This window comes from Micromesistius poutassou (genome assembly GCF_964030765.1).
Source record: "Micromesistius poutassou genome assembly, chromosome: 9".
Lineage (NCBI taxonomy): Eukaryota > Metazoa > Chordata > Actinopteri > Gadiformes > Gadidae > Micromesistius > Micromesistius poutassou.
Genome location: NC_140279.1, coordinates 11,460,012 through 11,480,737, shown reverse-complemented (window position 1 = coordinate 11,480,737; position 20,726 = coordinate 11,460,012). Strand labels below are relative to the sequence as shown.

At 43.0% G+C, this 20,726-nt stretch overlaps 1 protein-coding gene across 1 annotated transcript in view; it reads right to left on the bottom strand.

Annotated features, from left to right (window-relative positions):
• The window catches only part of LOC311353173 (receptor-type tyrosine-protein phosphatase C-like), a 28,195-nt gene extending 10,749 nt beyond the window's left edge, over positions 1-17,446 (bottom strand). Inside the window, exons 1-15 of the mRNA XM_084472993.1 lie at positions 17,329-17,446; positions 16,930-17,190; positions 7,442-7,693; positions 7,116-7,325; positions 6,889-7,008; positions 6,005-6,136; positions 4,553-4,705; positions 4,238-4,375; positions 3,706-3,920; positions 3,565-3,625; positions 1,880-1,988; positions 1,469-1,503; positions 1,156-1,265; positions 873-963; positions 139-215 (exon numbers count right to left, since the gene is read on the bottom strand). Of these exons, the coding sequence (XP_084329119.1) occupies positions 139-215; positions 873-963; positions 1,156-1,265; positions 1,469-1,503; positions 1,880-1,988; positions 3,565-3,625; positions 3,706-3,920; positions 4,238-4,375; positions 4,553-4,705; positions 6,005-6,136; positions 6,889-7,008; positions 7,116-7,325; positions 7,442-7,693; positions 16,930-17,190; positions 17,329-17,404 (2,040 nt within the window). The 5' untranslated portion in view covers positions 17,405-17,446. The remainder of the gene's footprint in view (positions 1-138; positions 216-872; positions 964-1,155; positions 1,266-1,468; positions 1,504-1,879; positions 1,989-3,564; positions 3,626-3,705; positions 3,921-4,237; positions 4,376-4,552; positions 4,706-6,004; positions 6,137-6,888; positions 7,009-7,115; positions 7,326-7,441; positions 7,694-16,929; positions 17,191-17,328) is intronic.
• Positions 17,447-20,726: the final 3,280 nt, after the last annotated feature.

The window sequence follows — 20,726 nt, the reverse complement described above, 5'->3', positions numbered from 1 at the left end:
TTGATAAAACTAGTACTACAACCTTTACTTATACAGCTTCAAAATGGCCTACTACCGCTAATTCCAATGCTGATACCATCACGACCAACACAATCACCAACACCCTTCATGATGATTATTTGTTTTTAATTAGTTTACGTTGATGAAGCTGGCGTTGATGTAGTCACACCCGTGCTCTCCGTTCCCGCTGGTCAGCTGGACGCGGTTATAGTCGTCTAGGAGAGAGAAGCAAGAGGAAGTCCGTCAGCGATCGGCCGCCAGTACACGACGCCACGACGCCGTGAGCATTCATCACCCTATGTTGATGTTCACAGTGTTATTATCATGAAACCCATCTCTCTGTTGTTGCTGTTATTGATGTTGGGCATCATTTGAAAATTACGTCAATGATTTACTCTGTTACTCTTTACTGTTCAAATTCCATTATTTACCTTTGCCAATTATTGGTTGGAAAAAAGATTAGAAACAGAAGTTTAGTTGAGATATAAAGATGATATGAAGATAAGGTGCTGGATTGGCTACAACTTGCCATGGTCACACTCATAACCCTAACCCCTTTCAACACCCATAATGAGCCTAAATGCTTTGTGAGTGTTTGTGTGTGCGTGTGTGAATCTGTATGTGAATGAATGTGTGTGTCTCAATATGCGCCTGTGCGTGTGTGTGTGTGTGCGCATGTGCGCACGTGTGGGTTTGTGTGTATGCATATGTGTGTGTGTGCGTGCGTGTATGTATTTGTGTTTGTGTGTGTGTTTATGTATATGTATATGTGCGTGTGTGTGTGGGTGTGTTTGTGTGTGCGTGTGTGATTGCGTTTGTGTGTGTGTGTGTGCCTCTGAAGCAAAAACATGGAGAGGCTCCCCTCCACTCACAAGGCAGGATGTCCACGTAGCGGTTCTTCACGGCGTTGTACGACTTCTTGGCCTCCTTCATGGTGTTCCTGGAGAAGATCCTGGGGATGCTCTGCAAGAGAGGGAATCGCGTGTCACAGACCCAAACCACAGCAGCACTGGTCTACAGCAGCGCTGGTCTACAGCAGCGCTGGTCGGACCATCCCCTGAAACCGCATTCAAAAAGCCCCATGATGCATTGGGTTGGACCATCAGCTGAAATCTCACTCAAAAAGCCCCATGATGCATTGTGGCGGACCGTTACCTGAAACTCGGCCAGGAACAGCCTTCCCTCGTCAGCGATCTTCTTCTTGTAGACGTCGAGCAGGACCTGCGCCCCGATGGGCTCCAGGTGCATGAGCTGGTCTTCCTCGTCTGCGGGAGAGACGGGGGTGTTGTCGTATCTCGGCCATCAGTCACATGCTTGTATCTCTTTTGCGTGAATACATTTGACCTTTTAATATTCAATATTCCTACACCCTTCATAGTGTCTTCATGCGGGCTAACTGGGATGAGCTGTTGTTCCCCTCATCAATATTAAGAGAGTTGAGAAGGTCCACTGTCTAGTGTCTACTCACTTGTCTGTGGAGTAAGCAGGAGACTCGCATCCTGGCTATGGAGAGAAAATAGGGTTAATGAATCATAATTTGTCAACGCATACTACTTAGTAAGTACTGAGTAAGTGATTTCTAAAGTCGCTCATTTGCTAAAACTCAAAGCCACATACAAACACGCAATTAGTCACTTTTCACTGCAGGCTACGCACTTATACACTTATTGTATGTTGTACGTCCTGGCACTTAAAAACAGTACTTAGCATCATGTAGCGTCTTATCCTAGCTATCTTTGTTGTACACGGGGAATGTGTTAACCTAAAAGTCACTTTGGATAAAAGCTTTGGCTAAATGCCCTAAATGTAACTAATCTAATCTGTATCTAATGAAACGTGATGTGATGTAATGCTAGAATGCTAGAACCGCCGCTCTTACTGTGTCTTCTTGCGCTGCAGAACGTAGATCTTGTAGAGCACAAAGGTCAGGGCCACAAACGTGACCAGGATGAAGAACACCAGGAACCCTATCAGAACCCTGTCGTTGTCTGGAAAAGAGGACCAACAAGGAAATGCAAACATACTGCCAGACACTTATTGTATAATGTGTGTACGTATGTACAGTATGTACGTTAACATACGAACACACACAAGAAAATGAAAACACAAAAATACAAAGTGAGGGAACGCTGAAATGTTTGTTATGTATTAAAGAGCCATTGAACCCGATTGTTTGTTTTAAATGTGGAAATTTGTTTTAAATGATCGTCAACATAGTAATCTATGCCATTTTATCACTGTTGCTGAAATAAGTCCCCAATTTAGAGGAAAAAGGGGTCAAATCCTATGTTTTTGCCATTCTCCCCAAAACACTGTGAATGTTCCTCTCTACTGAACGCAGGTGGGCGTACTTTTCGTGACGTCAGACTACCTTTTCCGAGGTAGTCTGAAGGTGTGTTCCAGATGCCTAGTACATCACCCGCACGAGTTGCAAGTGGGGAAATCTCCCAGCTTTCTTGCGGCATTTCACGGAGCAACGCCCCCTTTTGGTCGGTCCCACTTGGAATTCTGAGAGTATACCGAGTTCAGTGAGGCTGACCGTAGGACTCGAAAACAAAAATGGCTGCGCCCATAAAGAGATTTATTTTCTTTGTATTTGTACCACATTGGTCATTTTAATGTCAATTTTAAATGCTCTTACACACTTGATTACATCGCTACTTTAATCCGGTGAACAATTTATGCATTGCGCGGTCAATGTAAAGTTGTGTTGTTTGTTTTCGAGCTGGTTTGCTAAAGAGGCTAATTTAGCTAACAATAACAATGATTAGTATATGCTACACGTGAACCTCCTAAGATGGCGCAATTTGATTGGTTCACTATCTCGGGACATTTGGCAATATCCCATGATTGAGATCTCAAACTCGGGATATTGTTTGACGGCCGTCTCGTCACGTTAATAAAAACAAATAAACCGCTAATAAAAACAAATAAATCCTGGCAAAAAGTGTTATCTTGTTTATTTTTGGAGTGTTCACTTGTAGTATATACTAAAACAATAATTCACCCTCCGTGAATAGTGGGGAATAGCCCTTCGGTCTCTGGGGCTATTCGCAACTATATAATTGTTAACTAGCCAATGACAAACAGGAACGCTATAAGTGCTGCAAGCCAGGAAATTACGTCAGAAGAGCAACTTGTGCGGACGGCGTACGAGGCATCTGGAACAAACCATTAGTCACGATCAAGGGGCAGCAGCGGATTGTGTGGACATGTGGAGCTCTGCCTGGGCAGCGATGTATTTAATACCTTCCTCGGGTGAGGGTTCGATTTAAAAATATAAATATTTCAAGAAAATTTCAAAATACAACATCGCTCATTATAACACTCGTAACAGTTGCCCAACAACGGTACAAAAAGTATCATGAAGTTGCCGTGGGTCGTAACCATGGGGATAACACAACCATTATGAAACTCTCGGCCCAAAACACATTTTTTAAATCACAAAGTGTTTGAATCCCAACCGAAACAGCAGGCTCACTGGCTCTTTAACGTTAACAAATAAGAAAGGTGAGTGCTTCCTGAGCTGGCTTCAGGTGAAACGAAGAATGAAGGGATACATACAGCTGGTCTGAATTCGGACTTCCACCCCAATCCCTTGATGAACTTCATTGAAGGCAAAGATCTAAAAACACAAGAGTTTCCATTGAACAAGGTGCGACATGTACCTGGATATGTCGGGCGGGAAGGGTTCGTCACACTTACCGTTATCGTGTACTTCGTGGAGTAGCTCAGATCACGGAATTCGAAAGAACAACTTTTGCTTCCATTTTCCCATTTTTCCTGAGTTTCAGATTTGATTTTGGCGCGGTATCGTATTTCTCGTCCTCTCCATTTCTCCTTTAGTAAACCACTGCATTCCACCTTCAAAGCATTGTTCTCCTTCAGAGTTCCTCTTATATTTGTAACAGCATCGGGCACTAGGAGACAGAGGAGGATGAATCACTTTCACTTTCACACGTTTCAGAGTCAGTTTAACAAGTGCATTTACCTTATTGATGACTATTCTTCTACATCTATGCTTACTCCAGATTCAGATAACTTATTATATTTATCCCTATTGGGAAGTTGTGTGGGTCACAGTGTTTCTCTGCTCCAGAAGGAAGGACGGGTCCTACTCTTGCTGCTGTGTGTTCAGTATTGTGGTATATTTGTAGGACATAGGCAGGGTAATGAAAAAAAGTGCTTCTGCGAATTATCACTTAAATGTTTTAGTTTTAGTTTTACAAGAGCTCACCTCCAGGGAGGGTCTTAATTGTTTTCCCTTCGGGTTGACCAATGGCTTCTTTGTTGAATTCTGGTTGAATTTTGCAATTATAATCAGTGTAGGCCGTCAAACCACTCACTTCACAAGAGTGTTCCTTCGAGGGGGCAGCTAAAGGAGACAGAGAAAGAGATCAAGACACAATTGACCAACAGTAGAACAGACTGCATGGCTTGTTTTTTTCTTTGTACTTGAATTGTAGACAAGAAAATAAATATCTTAATAGATCTAAAATCATGAGGATAAATATGGATGATCATGTAAATAGACGTAAGAAAAATGACTTACTTAATGCTGAATTAGCTGACTTACAGCTACACGTGTACGAGAGGTTCTGATGTTGTGAGAAATGTAAACACTGTTTGCTGCTTGCTTTCCATTCAAAATGTACTGAGTTTTCTTTGACGGTGACAGATTTATCTGTCATTGTCAGCTTTATATCTGTCAAACACAATATATACAAATACATGTTAAACCCAAGTGTATTTGTGTTACAAATAGTGCTGTAGTACATTTTACAAATGGAAGCGCCTGACAGCATGATGATGAAATAATGTTGTAGCTCAAAGCTAACGTAGCATTTTTTTAAACTTAAAAAAAATAAAATAAACAAATACAAAATGTCCCAATGAAATGAAAGGATGTCTGGATGGTGAGGTCCTAGTTACAGCCTATGCCTCTCTCAGCATGGAGGGCCCACTGTCAACATGGCTCCACTCTTGACGAAATCCCGACCTTTGAGTTATTACATATGCTCTTTTATACGGATAATATAGATTCATCCTTTTCTGATTTGATCAATATGATTATTCTAATGGATAAATATCACATCCATTGTAGTAAGTGGAAATGTTCTAGGCCTTCCTTTGCATGGTTTATGAATGATTTTAAGTCGTTCTTCTCCTCACTGAAAAAAGTAAAGTCAAGTAAAATTGCCCAAAAAAAAGTATACATAAGATATACCCAGGATATTGTTGTTCTGAGGAATATCCCACTGAATGCTGCTCCTGAATGTTTTTTTTCGACTTTCTTTTCTTGTTTGTTTTTTGTTGTGACGTTTCTTTTCATCCAGAATGACATTTGTTTTGTACCTGATGGAAGTATGTTTTCTTTCCCTACGAGGGTTTTGTACTTTGTTTATGCATAATCTTTTTTTTTTTTAAAACAAATAAATAAAAACATGGCTCCACTCCAGCCTCGACTGAATACTCTATTATGATTGGTCCCGTCAGACCGCCGCAACAAAGTACGGGCCGTTGCTATGGTAGCCATTTCAAACCGTCGAAACGAGCAAAAAAAACGTTAACAGCAAAAAAAAGCGTAAGCATTAAAATCATATATCTTTAAAAAACAATTTATTTATTTCGTAGGTAGCCGTGTCATACGCAGTGTGGATGATTTAAGGAGAGCTGGTCGCAAAAATAACGTTTTCCACGTCCACCTCCTGGGAGCCACTGGGGGCCGTGCAGACTCATGTGTCCCGACCAACTGGGTTAAGAGTCGACTACCGCTCTGCTACAGGACCACATGGACCATTCTGTGGTGTTCCAACCCACGATGACTCCCCTCTCACCCCCACCGGATACAATGTCAGAGCGTAAAATAATATAACACATTGAATTTACATATCTGTACCTCTTCAAATATTCAGCTAGCATTGTCTTAAACAGTCTGACTTGCCTCGCAGGGTCAAACAAGATATAAGTTAACACATTGTTATTAACAATGAGCTCAGCTTACCACAAGTGATGTTGACTTCTTTGGTGATTGTCTTGTTACTGAAAATGGTTTGGTTTGGGTACAGCGCACCAGTACATGTGTATTTCGTGTAAGGTTTTAACTTATCCAGTTCGTAGGGGCTTTTGGAAGAGTCTGTTGGGTTGAAAGATGTAAAAGTGAATCATTAGCTTTGAAGAGGAAACCTATGATTCCGGGAGAGCTTTAGAATAACTGCCACTTTCAAGCATTAATAAAGTCCTAGTAAATAGTGAATTCATAGTGAGTTCATCATTTATAAAGCACCACATAATCAGTTAGAAAAATAATAAGATATGGAAAATAATGGTTGATACGATCATGTATAAAGTGTAAGTTGATTTACAAACTATTTACAATGTGTTAATAATGCATAATAAACAGTTAATAATTCATGATTAGTTCAGGTAGTTAGAATGCATTACTTAAGTCTTTTCGGTGAGCTCATGTAAAGTGAGGTCTCTCTATGCATTACTAAGCATTGATCAATTACATTTAAGGCTGGAAATGACTTATTTTAGATAAACTCACACAATATATACTATCTGAGCTTATCATGAATTGCAGCATTATAAAGTGTTTCTAAAACTTTATTAACACACTGAAAATAGATGTCATAACTGTAAATCATTAACTTATGCTTTATAATTGATCTAATGAACTATTATCTCACTATCTCATGAATAATTTATGACTGATTACTAACTGCTTACTAATAAGTATTTAGGTAAGAACAATGCTTAATAATTGATTAATTCACCATGAATTCTGTATTTTCTACTACTTCATTAATGCTTCAAAGTCGCAGTTATTCTAAAGTGCTCACATGACGTTTTCTCATACATAATATATATTCACATTTCACTAACCTTGGCAGGTGAAATTAATTCCAAGACCTTTACATTTTAAATCGTCTTGATTCATCCATTTGATTTTTGCTGGAAGTTCATTGGGAACATGAAGTGTAATGTTGTCGGGATTCAAGTATTCTGTTGATAAAACCATATCTTTGATGAAAAAAACGTCACAATGTGTATATATATGGGAGATAACGCAGACAGATGAAGAGAAACCTGGTCAGACCATGAAAACATACCTAAACTGATCAATTTCAAGTTCAATGGGGGATTGAGGATAGTCAAATTTGTACAAAGGTCTGTGTACTTCGGTTTGATGCAGAATGTATACTTTTTGATTGACACGTTTCCCTGAGCAACATGTGATTGTGCAGGGCTGATATTCCAGTCAGTCTCGTAACAAATTCCTTGGTAGGAATCGGCGTGAAGTTCTTTGATTTCATTCCGATCTGAAATATAAATATATTTCTTGTTGGTGCAATACATTAAAAGGACACTAACCCAAGTTCTGTAATATAGGCCTATGTCTAATTAGCACGAAATGGCCTCACTAAGTCCTACTCACGGATGTCATTGGTTTTCAGAGTCAGACGCGGTCCACATGTTATGTTTGGAAGAACTTTGCTTGGACTTATGTGAACACTGTAATTAGTCGAAGGCTTTAGGTATTGTACGTGGGTTTCGTCTGAGCCATTCAGGAACACAGTCACTTCTTTGAAGTCATCGGTGCTTTTGAGCTGGATGCTGTAGTTGCCGTCAATGACGTTTTCAAAGGTGAACAGAAAGCCAGTCTCAACTGCTTCACCGATGTAATTACCTGCAGACCGAGAAGAGACACAAAGGGTCTTTAGCATCTTTCAGACCCCTGTAGTTGGAATAACTATTGTGTAACAATACTGAGACTTACACAGGGGGGTTGGAGGACCTAGGGAAAGAAAAACAAGGATGAGGAAACAGACACTAAGTAACACTCCACATACCGGCCCACACAGAGGGGGCCAGCATGTGGACCACTGCGGCCACTATCGCAGACAACATCCATTCAACACAATCAATTTGTTCAAATCCTTTCTAATTCAACAAGTTTTGTTTTGTGATTCAGTACACATTTCAACACAACCTTCAGAACATTAAGCTCATGGATATGAGTCCATGTCTGCAAAGTCCAACCTGTGATGGCTGTGGGAACAGTGGTTTGTGTGGTAATGTTCTGGGGATCACTGCTTGGGTGTGGAGTTGAATTGTTCGAGGGTGAGGATGCAGTGCTTGCGGATGAGGATGAATTGCTTGAGGGTGAGGATGCAGTGCTTGCGGATGAGGATGAATTGCTTGAGGGTGAGGATGCAGTGCTTGCGGATGAGGATGAATTGCTTGAGGGTGAGGCTGCAGTGCTTGCGGGTGAGGATGAATTGCTTGAGGGTGAGGCTGCAGTGCTTGCGGGTGAGGATGAATTGCTTGAGGGTGAGGCTACAGTTCCTGGGGGTGAGACTGCAGTGCTTGAGGGTGAGACTGCAGTTCCTGGGGGTGAGACTGCAGTGCTTGAGGGTGAGGCTACAGTTCCTGGGGGTGAGACTGTAGGATGAATGAGACGACATGATGTTGATCACAGTGGCGAGAGAGAGAGAGAGAGAGAGAGAGAGAGAGAGAGAGAGAGAGAGAGAAATTATTTTTTCAAAAGCAAAAGGCTGAATTACAACTTACCTGTGGTACTCTGAACTATAACTGGAGAGAGAGAGAGAGAGAGAGAGAGAGAGAGAGAGAGAGTTACAGATACAGAGATGTCATTGTTTCAACGATGAGGTAATCATTTAACTGCATGATTGACTGTTTTTTTCAGTGCAGAATGCATTACAACTCACCAGTGGAAGTCTCCAGAGCTAGAAATGGAGAGAGAGAGAGAGAGAGAGAGAGAGAGAGAGAGAGAGAGAGAGAGAGAGAGAGAGAGAGAGAGAGAGAGAGAGAGATACATAGATGTAAGGTAATGTGAGGTAATCATTTAACTGCATGATTGACTGTTTTTTTCAGTGCAGAATGCATTACAACTCACCAGTGGAAGTCTCCAGAGCTAGAAATGGAGAGAGAGAGAGAGAGAGAGAGAGAGAGAGAGAGAGAGAGAGAGAGAGAGAGAGAGAGAGAGACATAGATGTAAGGTAATGTGAGGTAATCATTTAACTGCATGATTGACTGTTTTTTTCAGTGCAGAATGCATTACAACTCACCAGTGGAATTCTCCAGAGCTAGAAATGGAGAGAGAGAGAGAGAGCGAGAGAGAGAGAGAGAGAGAGAGAGAGAGAGAGAGAGAGAGAAACAGGAAGAGAGAGTCAGTGCGTTTACATGACACTCAAGAAAGTCAAATTATTGGGTTAGTCCAACTATGATTGGATTATTAAGATGCATGTATACACCTTAGTCGAGCTAAAATCAAATCATAGTCAAATTAAGACCCCTAGATTATTCGACTGTTAGTCGCATTAAGCGTGCGCATGTATGGAGTGGGATTGGATTATGCGTTCTGCGCATGCTCAAGATCTTTTCCGGGGGTTGTGAGCCGGAAGTAGAAGGAGACGATAGTCGTGTTGTTGTTGCCGTCGGAAAACGAAAACTGCGATTTATTTAAAGGTGGCATGACATGCCACCAGGTGTGGTGTGATTAGCCGTTACAAGCCGTTTTGGAAATCAGCCCCTTAACACATCACAGGTGGGCGTGTCCACCTAGATGTGTGACGGATAGATGAGCAATGTTTGCTACAGTCCACTGGGTAGGCTGGTAGACTGATCTATCCAGCACACATCTAGGTGGACACCCCACTTCCTGCCCCATATGATGTCATATGATGTCAGGAAGCCAAAACGGCTTGTAACGGCTAATCACACCACACCTGGTGGCATGTCATGACACCTTTAAAAAGGTGGCGCAGAAGATGGAGGAAGCCGGTGAATGTAGTTACCCCCTATAAGAATTGTATCCCCGGCCACGGGAGCGCGCATGGCATGCATTCAGTAAAGGTGGAAGAACACAGACACTACGCTTCGATTTCACCCAAGGCTGAATTAAAAGTACATGTTTTTCTAAATGTGGGTCATCAACGATGTTGTAAAGTAGTAACTTCTGGTACATCTGTCAAAATAAATGTTTTTTTCTCCCGATGTGTTTACAATCTTTATTCATTCATTGCGCCGCGGCGGGGCTGCTCCGGCGGGAGAAATTTTTTTTTAGTAGACAGCTGTCTATTCACTTTGGGTCGGCGATTTATTTTAAAAGCTGGTGCAGAAGATGGAGGAAGCCTGTGTCGTGCCAATGTAGTTACCCCCTATAAGGAGTGTATCATCATCAACATGCATTCAGTATACACTACGCTTCGATTTCACCCAAGGCTGAATTAAAAGTACATGTTTTTCTAAATGTTGCTCATCAACAAGGTTGTAAAGTAGTAACTAAGATCTTTATTCATTCATTGCGCTGCGGCCAAACTGACGGGGGTATTCTCTGATATTATGAATCTTACAGACTGCATCGGGTTCTCCGACTCTTGGGTACTTCCACAACAAGTAAAGACTCGTAGTGGGGGTTATCTCGCCATGGTGCAGAAGGAATTAGGGGAAAATAACTTTGGCTTTGACTCTCTGAACTCCAGATTGAACCGAACAGCTGTCACTTCAGGTCCATATCATTTCCCCGACTCTCTGTTTCAACCTCTTGGTCGTATGCGGACTCCTCCGCCGGCAGAGCAGCCGGCGGAGATAATAGATGTATGTAATTGTTTCCACGATTAGGTAATTATTTAGATAGATAGATAGATAGTAACTTTATTGATCCCTAGGGGAAATTCAGGGTCCAAGTAGCTCAAAGACATGGAGACATCACACATAACATACACATATAACAAGCAGGATTATCAAAAAAGAGATCCACATGGACGATAAAGTGAATAAGGATAAAGACACTAAATAACAAATAACAAATAAGAACAAGGTCCACATTAGTATGCTCTGCATGATTCTATTATATATTCTATGTTACTCAATATTGACTATCCCAAAATGGGCTAAATCTACCACCCCTTATTTTGAGAGTTCTTACCTAAATATATCAGCTTAACACTCGATCAAATTCATTACAGTGTTGGATATTCTAACAATTCAATATTTTTGCAACTTTTCGTTGCTAAAAACGCCGCTGCTGGGTGTAATCTACAGCAGGTGGGCAAACTCTCGCTGTGAGTGGTCGCTTTCAGATCGCCCAGGCGAGGGCTGGACCAATCGGAAGGAGGCTTGTTCAAGGAGGCGGGTTGTAATGCAAAAAAGGCAACAAGCAAGGGGCCCTCTCTGCTCATTCAAAATGTTTGTTCAGCCTCTATACAAAATGTAGGTCTACACAAATATAATTTTATAATAAAAAAAAACAAAAAAAATAATATTCCACCATCAAAACAGGGCATATGAATATAGACTTATTCAAATATCAGTTATCTGCCTGTGCGCAATTCTGCAGCTATTTATTTAGTGAAATGGTTATCAGAGCAAAGGCCTGATTACACTGTCACACATTTCAGTGCCTCGGTCTTCTCTTCTCCCAACCCTCCCCTTATCCCCCCCCCCCCCCTCTCTTACTCATCACAGACTTCTCTCCCACATTTGGGAAATGGGAGAAAAGCCATTTGCTCCCATCCTCTAAAGAGGATGTGGACAGTGCACTGTTCACATCCTTAGTGTAGTTTTGCATATGATGCAAGTGTAGTTTTGCATATGATATGTTGACGTGTAATAAAAACTGTTCTTCAGTACATTTTTCATGTATCTGTACTTTACTTAAGTAGATTAAGTTAATGTGTTACTTCAACTTTTACAAGTACATTTTTGTCAGTGTATTTGTACTTTCACTTAAGTAGTGTGTTTGGGTACTTCCTCCGCTACTGAGGAACAGGACGAGTTTCGTTGTCTAGTAGCCCTTACTGATCAACCATCTGTGTTACTTTCCTCTCAGTTAAGATCTCCCAACTGCTGCTTAGTTTTAGAGTTGTGATTCGGTGTGTGTTCGATACACATAATTTGCGTCACACATTGCTTCATCGTTTACTCAGTTCATGGAGGGTTTACATGGTAGCAGGCAGAGGGTATAATAACACCTGAATGACTAGCTTCATCGTCATGTCTTCTCCTTCTCGTGTCAGGGAGCCGCGTAACATAACATCCGGTTGCAAACTCTGTCGCGGAGCACGGCAAAAAGTTAAACTATTTTAACATCGGGGCTGCAATGCCGTGAGTGTGTGCACATTGTATCATGTCACTTCCTTCCCCGTTTCTTCCTCTGTGTACGTTTTATAAGGTTGGCTCGGATTAAAGGTAAGCCATCCCATTACTAGCGCGGTAAGTGGCTCAGGAGGTAGAACAGGTTGGCTGCTCACCGGAAGGTTGCTAGTTTGATCCCCGGCTCATAATGGTGCCTTCTATTTGTCCACCCGACTCGATCTGCGAGTCGGATTTCCGAGTTACGAACCGGAAGTTGCAAATAGCACGCCCCCGAGGTCGTAAAAACGACTCGTCAACTCGTCTGAACTCAGAGGACCCAGAGTTCAGTAACAAAGATGGCTACTCTGAGCATCACATAAGTAAACATTGTGGTTTTCTACTATTTTAAGCACTTGTGTTTTTGTTGTAACCAAATGAAGAAGTCGTACACATAGCACTGTATACTGTTACCTATAGGTATGTCGTTACAGTCTTATTATGTGTTAAATACCGCCTATTTTGTAGCTTGTGCCGCTGAAATTGGCTAGAGACGCTCCATGTTGCTATGACAACAATGCCGATTCTTGAGCAGAAAGCAGAGCTCCGACTCGTCTTGTTGTGTGCCAAATAGAACGAAAAACCCGGGGTCACTCGTTTTACGAGACGGATGTGACGTCACACCCGAGCTGCAAGTCGCGATTACGAGACAAATAGAAGGCACCACTAGTGTCGAGGTGTCCCTGAGCAAGACGCCTCACCCTGACTGCTCCCGACGAGCTGGCTGTCGCCTTGCATGGCTGACACGGCCGTCGGTGTGTGAATGTGTGCATGAATAGAATAGTGTGCGTGAATGTTAGTCAGTAAATGCAAATCTGCAAATCCATTTACCATTATCTCCCCGTGTTTTGCTGGAGCCTAATGGCCACCAGTTGCGTCTGGTATTTGTTTTCTTTATGAGTAAGATAAAGTTTCTCATATGTTGACGTGTAATAATAATAATAATATAATAATATAATATAATATTATTATTATTATAATAATGTTTTCAAATTCAGAAGTAATAAATGTATTGTTATTTGAGGAACATTTAAGTCTCTGTTCCTCACTGCCTCGCCAGGAAAATGACTGAGTCGTGTTCGCTGGTCTTCTGGCCAGGTTTGGGAAGAGCTCCCAGCCTGCTTTGTGACGCTGCGTTAATGGGATTGACAAGACCTTGTAAGATAGACTGATCACACTCTCTGCTGGGTTTATGTTACTGCAGGAGGAGAAAATAACCCCTCTCTGCTGGGTGTAAGTAGTCTGAAAAACTAACCCCTCTCTGCTGGGTGTAAGCAGGTGGAGAAACGAACCCCTCTCTGCTGGGTGTAAGCAGGTGGAGACACTAACCCCTCTCTGCTGGGTGTAAGCTACTGCAGGTGGAGAAACCGGGGGTGTTGCAAGAAGTGATGATTCTCACTGGAACTTGTGTATAGGCTGTGTGTGGTATATCCTGGTTGCTGTGGCAATGTGCAAATAGCACGAACAATTGTTCTTTCAGAATGCTAACCACCATTTCCTGTCTGAATTGAAAAAATGTATTCAAATTGCAAAATGTTTATTTCCTTATTTTGTCCAGGTTGGCCGATTCTACGGTATAGTTGTAGAGACATTTTTTTATTATTTTAATTTAAATTTTTTAACATATTTCTTTGTATATAGTAGCCATTGAACAGTATTATTGTGGTTTCCGCGTCATAGTAACCCTATAGTGTTATATATCATTCTGCATCATTTATACCTATCCTCCTGAAAGATAAAGGCAATTTGCCAAAAACATAGAAGCATTTTGGAACTATTATTCATCACAGTGCGAACGTGAAGAGAACGTTTTTCCCCTTGTGTCGTACACGAGGAAACGGTGCATGACAGACGAGATACCACAGTAGCTGGGGAGGACAATGAGACTCAGGATGTGGTTAGGCTGGCAGGCTGCATAAAAGGAGTTGCATGCTCTTTTGCAATGGCATTCACTTTGCTCAGGCCCTTAGGGCTTGTTGGGAGAAGGCTTTGAATCTGACTAATGTTTTTCAGAGTCAAGATGAATTTGCCGCCGAGACACCCCCCCCCCCCCCCCCCCCCCCCGTCCCTACCACAAACACACACGCACACATGCGTGCACACACACACACACACACACACACTGGCTTTTACAGTGGAACCTTAGCACAGATACAATGAATGCTACGCAGTCCTACTGAGCACATTTCAACAATGACCATGACACCCTTTGTTTTTGACAGTCCTACTGCGATCTGAGCTTAGGTTGTGTTCTTTCCATCACGACAAAGGGAGGTGGGCACACAGAGAGAGTGGTCCTTGGACATTATAATGCCACGCTGCGTGTGTGAGAGTGTGGAGCTTAGTCTAGGGGGTGGTAATGTTGACTCACCCAGAGGGGAAGGCTTCTCGGACACTCATAGCGAAAGTATCACAAAGTTGGCTGTGACCATGGAGATAACTTAGTCCCTCTCCCTTCTCCTTCTTTGAACGCTCAGCCCAAAACGCTGCCTTGACCCATGAGCAAATAATGATTTTGGTTTCCATCCTTACGATAGAGTTTCGGTTCACTGGCACTTTATATGTAATGTATATGTTATGTCATTATTATCCTTACTGTGTTTATCAACCAGTTGTTTAAGTGCCAGGGAACCATATTTATATGTAGATATGTTGTATAATTCATATATAATGTTACTCATAACCTGCATGTGCAGGTCAAAGATTAGTTGAGATCAAAAGGATTGCAAACCCCAAATGAACAGAACATTTTCTAAGATATTATTCTTCACATTGTCTGCAAAGTCTCATTTACATGCTGCAGTCAACGCCCTCTCATTTCAGACAAATCATTTGATCAGTTCCAACTTCCCTTTAAACTGTTTAGCTCACACATCTCTCTCTCTCTGTAAACTCCCCCGATTACAACGTTGTATTTCTGCCCCCCCAGCTTCCCCTTTTCCTTCTCTGTTAATCTTCAAGCATCTTACTGTAACCCTGTAACATCATACACTGTGGTGGTTCCATCTGACCCTGCAGTGGTTCCATCTCACACTGACACTGACACTGCAGTGGTTCCATCTGGTTCCATCTGACACTGCAGTGGTTCCATCTGGTTCCACCTGACACTGCAGTGGTTCCATCTGGTTCCACCTGACACTGCAGTGGTTCCATCTGGCAGCCGGGGCGTGCTCTGCTCTGCCGCACACCAGGAAACACACTCGTCTCAAAATGGAACACGGAAGTGGTCTTAGCAGCCCGCTCTGCGTCTGCACCCCTGAGCTGCGTGGGGCGCTGCCCCGGTGCGCCCAGTGCATGTGTTCCACACCATGCTGACGCGTCACTGGAAGCCATGCCATTCAGCCGGCGCACTGTGGCCGTCCCATGTTCACTGTCAACACGTGTGCAATGCGGACGGCTCTGGGTCAGGCTGACGGGGTCAGCAGGGGCCCTATGGTGGACCCGATGGAAAGGGGAATGGGTATTTAATCAATGAGTGGAAACTCCTGAGACACAGTCTCCATTGATTTGGCCGTTTTGACTAACGCAGCAAAAAACAGAGTGAGAGAGAGAAAGAGAGGAGAGGGAGAAGAAAAGAGAGAGAGAGAAAGGGTAAGAGAGAGAGAGAGAGAGAAGAAAGAGAGGGAGAGAGAGCGAAAGAGAGAGAGAGAGAGGGAGAGCTAGACAGAAGAGAGAGAACGAGACAAGAGAGAGAAAGGAAGAGAGACAGACAGAGAGAGAGAGAGAGAGAGAGAGAGAGAGAGGGAGAGACAGAGACAGAGACAGAGACAGAGACAGAGAGACAGAGAGATCAGATGACTGATAACGATCCTGGCACCTTTGCTGTAGATGACTAAAATGAACCTTGATGGTTATTGGAGAGGATGGGCCGAATATGAACAGATGAAGAGGATGAATCCAGCAGGAGGATCTCTCTCCAGCCCGGGAACAGACAGGGGATAGACAGAGATTGACTGACACGCGGCATTAGGTGTGACACACCTTCCAGTCATGCCGGTGGCATTATAGAGAGCTCGGGGGTGCTTCCACCCTCGCGCACACACACACACACACACACACACACACACATGCACCGAGTCATGAGCACTCAGGAAGCACACAAACAAACACAAGCACCTCGCCGTGCCCTCTCGTGCGATGGCGCTCACTCACTTATACACACACACACACGCACACACGCCCACACGCGCACACACACACATGAAAAATAATGTCAACCTCGCACACACTGTCTGTGTGTGTGTGTGTGTGTGTGTGTGTGTGTGTGTGCGAGGCTGAACTATCAGCCTTCCTTTAGTCAGAAGAAACGACTTCAGTGTGACACACCCAAAATAAGCCTCAAACACGCACACATGCTGGGATTTACTTCTACTAAATCAAAAACGTAAACATTAAATAGGCAAAATACTTTGATGAATTCTTAATTCTTTGAGGAGGTTTTCATCGAACATAACTGCGTATGCTACAGTACACAGTATATGGTGGGTTACTGGTGGAAACACGACCAGAAAGGGAAACTATTGAAATGAGCCTTATCTTTACAGTGCTACTCCTGCTCAATACCGCTGGGTCGCAAACCAAGATATAAATCTTATTTAAGTTCTCATCATTTTGTACCTTTATATGTATTTCTCGACAATTTTACTTCACTACATAAGAGATGAAAACAACTATAGTGCTGTCGCAACTATATGCATAAAATCTGTAGCCTGAATAACAAATTGTATCGCCTTCAACACCACGCAATACCTCATCTGGACACTCTACCGGGTCTTCCGCCCGTCAACCAGAACTCTACAGGAGAAGAGCAAACGATCCGTGACAGATCGTACTCTACTCTACAAACTCTACTCACAGTTTGCCAGGGCGACCAGCCCGGCGGCGAGCAGCAGCAGAACCCTGAGTCCGTCGAGCCCAGCCATGTCCGGGACTGCGGCGGGGGGGGGGGGGGGGGTGGGCGAAGGTGGAATCCTAAAGGTCCCGACACCACGGTTCTCCCGGGTTCCACCAAGCGACGCCGAAAAAAACCTTCAACAACCAAACAAACCCTTCATGATCCTCCGCTCCGAACCGCACTGAGCTCCAGGCGACAAGCAACCAAAGTGTTTTAAAAGTGAATAGAACGGGGGGGGGGGGGGGGGTGTTGGCGGCACTGGAGATACATACGTTTTGTGTCAGCGTGGGCCTTTATCACAGTGGACAGCGCTTCCTGAGCAGCTTGTTCCTCAAACTCTGGTTTCATGCAGAGCGCGACGTCATGCTGCGGAGGCTGCTGCTGCTGCGTGCAGGCCTCACCTTTTCACTTCACAGGAAGCTTCGATGCGACGCGCCACGGCCCAACCGAGAACAGGAAGTCTCGTATCGCACCGCTCACATCTCCTTTTTCAGAGTGTTACTTCTATACGCAGTACTGTCGTCTTCCAGGGGCCTTTTTTTATTCATCTCTCCTTGTGTGTTTGATCCCCCACGATATCCCAGTGAAGGAGAGCTCTGGGTGAGGGCTGGCTGGGGGTGACGGTGTAAATCGTCAGTTTGGGTACAGAAGGAGCAGGTGGAGAGTATTGTCCCTCCTGCTGCTTGTCTCAGCACATGTAGACCTGATAACTAAAGTGAAACAGACACATGGGTACGTTATCTTGGTGTTTAGATCTTGCACACACTGTTTTTACCACCACACTGCCTGGCAACCGTATAAAGCGTCACTTCTGTTTCCCCCGCTGACTATCTTTATGGTCTGAGAGGTAAAAGAGTTGAGTTGAGAAGGAGGTTATTTAGGGTATGAAGTACAGTACACAACTCACCGCACCTTCCGTCCCTTAGGGAGGGCTGTCCAGGCCTGAGGACACTTCACAGCCCTGTTCACTGTATAAGGCTCCTCTGTGGCTGTTTGGGACGGTCTGAAGGGAATCTACATGCAGTGGGGTCATTCAACCACAAGACTGTATAGCCCAGCGTATGGGGAACTATGGAGGTCCTCTGTGCTACTCTCCAACTGACAGGGGGTTTATCACGGGACACTTCACACGATATCGGTAGCTCCTTCTGAGCTGATTCGTTAAGTTTTAATAGTAGCCTATATAATTCGGTTCAAATATACAAATATCAAAAGTAAAACCAAAAGAGTACAAAGACATTTTGTACTCATTCTTTTGGACAGACACATGCTTCCTTCGCAGTATCCTACAGACGTGCGCATGTGGTCTTCCTGCGGACATTTTTTTGGCCAAGATCTCTGAGATTTGATGCAGAGGTGAGATTTGCTTGCAACACGATAGTATTATGGAAGCGAGATAAGCTGTTATTAGGATGAAACAACTATTTTCGGAGGTTATTTTGAAGAGTTGTTTGTTACTTTACACCACTGAATTAATAGTAACTTGGCTCTGAAAAAAAATGGTAATGGTATTAGAAGCTTTGAAACCCTGCTGATTTGTTCACGCTTTACTACATTAAGCTGATATATAGGGCAACTACTTATAGAAATACCTGGTTCATTTGCCTCGCGTTCTTCCTGTTATACTAACAGGAAGTCATTCAAACGTGTAAAACAATTAAACATGATACCATTGCTATTGAACAAGTATGTAATGTTATGATTGTGTTTCATTCAAGCCATGTGCTTGGAATGCCCTTCAAATCAATCCAACATATAAATCATAGTTGTAACTTAGTCTTCAAGTCTAGTCTTCAAGTCTTCAAGAGCGATGATATTTGATCAAACAGTAGCTACTTCCTGGCTGACCTCATTGTTAAGAGGAACAGGAAGCATGTGATGACATGTTTGGCCTTGTTTCTACTTCTACTTTATTGGGATAGATGATTAAAAAAAAGGTCTGTTGAGATGACCTGACTTTGAGATTTACCCGAGCGGTCTGACACTAAATCAAATAAAATGATGCTATTGGTCTTATTGTATTTAAACAAATTGTAGTTTAATGAAAGTCATCCATGCAGTGTTTTTATATACAATCAAAAGCCTTCTCTGATAATTTCTGTGAAAATATGTAAGATACCCAGTACAGAATTATGTACATAGAACTTTGAGCCTAAAAACCACTAAAACCACTGTCCATTTCCAAACTTCCCTTTATTTGACTTCTCTGAATTATGAGTCCAAAAAGCCAGGGGTGGACACTTTCTGTAAACATGAATTCAACTACATTTGACCCTAAAACACCTTAATGCAACTGCACCTTAGTAAAACTACACGGAAAGTTGAAGTGACACTTATTGTGAACTACACCTCATTATAACTACACTTCATGTAAAATAGCTGTGGACGTAGACCTATCGAATCACCAGGCTTGTGTAGTTCCTCTCTTTACCACAGCAGCTGTTACCTGTTACCTACAATTAAAAAAAAAGAGGTAAAATATATAAATAAAAAAACCCAACACATAACACATAATGTTATTGTTTTCAAGACGAACCAACAATCATAAAGGTATCGAGTTAAGATGTAACGCCCTTCAACATAGACCGTAAACAGAGCGGCCCTGTTGACTGACAGGCCTGACGCAGAGCGCAGGCGTCTGATGCTTATCATCAGACGTCTCCGCTCTTCTGCTTATCATGGATGGGCTAACCTCCGGCGGCCGATCCATTATTAAGCATCAACTGATGATCCGATAATATTTCTGCAATGGCATGCAGTCCTTTCGTCAGTTCTGCATTTCATCACATCGCATGTGCGGAGCGGGCGTCCGTGTCCAAAGTTGAAGGTTATTATGGGTGTGAACGGAGCAGAATTGAGCAGGGCATAGACTCGAAGTACTGAGTCTGTGTTTGCCGATTCACACGCCTCAAACCAGAGGCGCGTGCGTCGGACATTACAGGCAGCTCGCAACTTCTAAACCACTTCCTCTTCCTGCTTTCAGCGAGCAGCCCAGCAAAAACATCGTACCCTCCCCACTTTTTATGTATGTGTGTGTGTGTGTGTGTGTGTGTGTGTGTGTGTGTGTGTGTGTGTGTGTGTGTGTGTGTGTGTGTGTGTGTGTGTGTGTGTGTGTGTGTGTGTGTGTGTGTGTGTGTGTGTGTGTGTGCCAGGCTGAAAGTGTGTATATATAGATTTATGGACGCATATAGATAGTATATATAGATTAAGTCACGTACATATGTGTTCACATATATAGCCTACTGTAAATCTATATCCGCATTATGTATAGCCTACGTCTGCATGTTGAATGTGTATACATAATATATGTATAGGCATAATAGCAATGCGAATCATGTTCTCATTTGTAAAATACATAATACATTATTTTTGTCCATCACAACATACAGATGGTTTCCCCTCTGCATGTCAACTTACTGATAGTCAAATGGTTCTAACGTGGATTGAATGAAGTGGGCCACAGCAGTGGTAGTACAGGCCTGAGCCACTGGGGGGCAGTGTGGCTTCATGTTTGCCTGACAGAGCGCTGTTTTGCCTGTTTCACTGATTGCTTGTTTTGGGAAATAGAAAGTGGCTAAGTGCATTTATCTTCATGTGTGCTAACAAAAAGCAAACTACACATATACAGAAACTAAGACCCATGCGCGCACACACACACACACACACACAC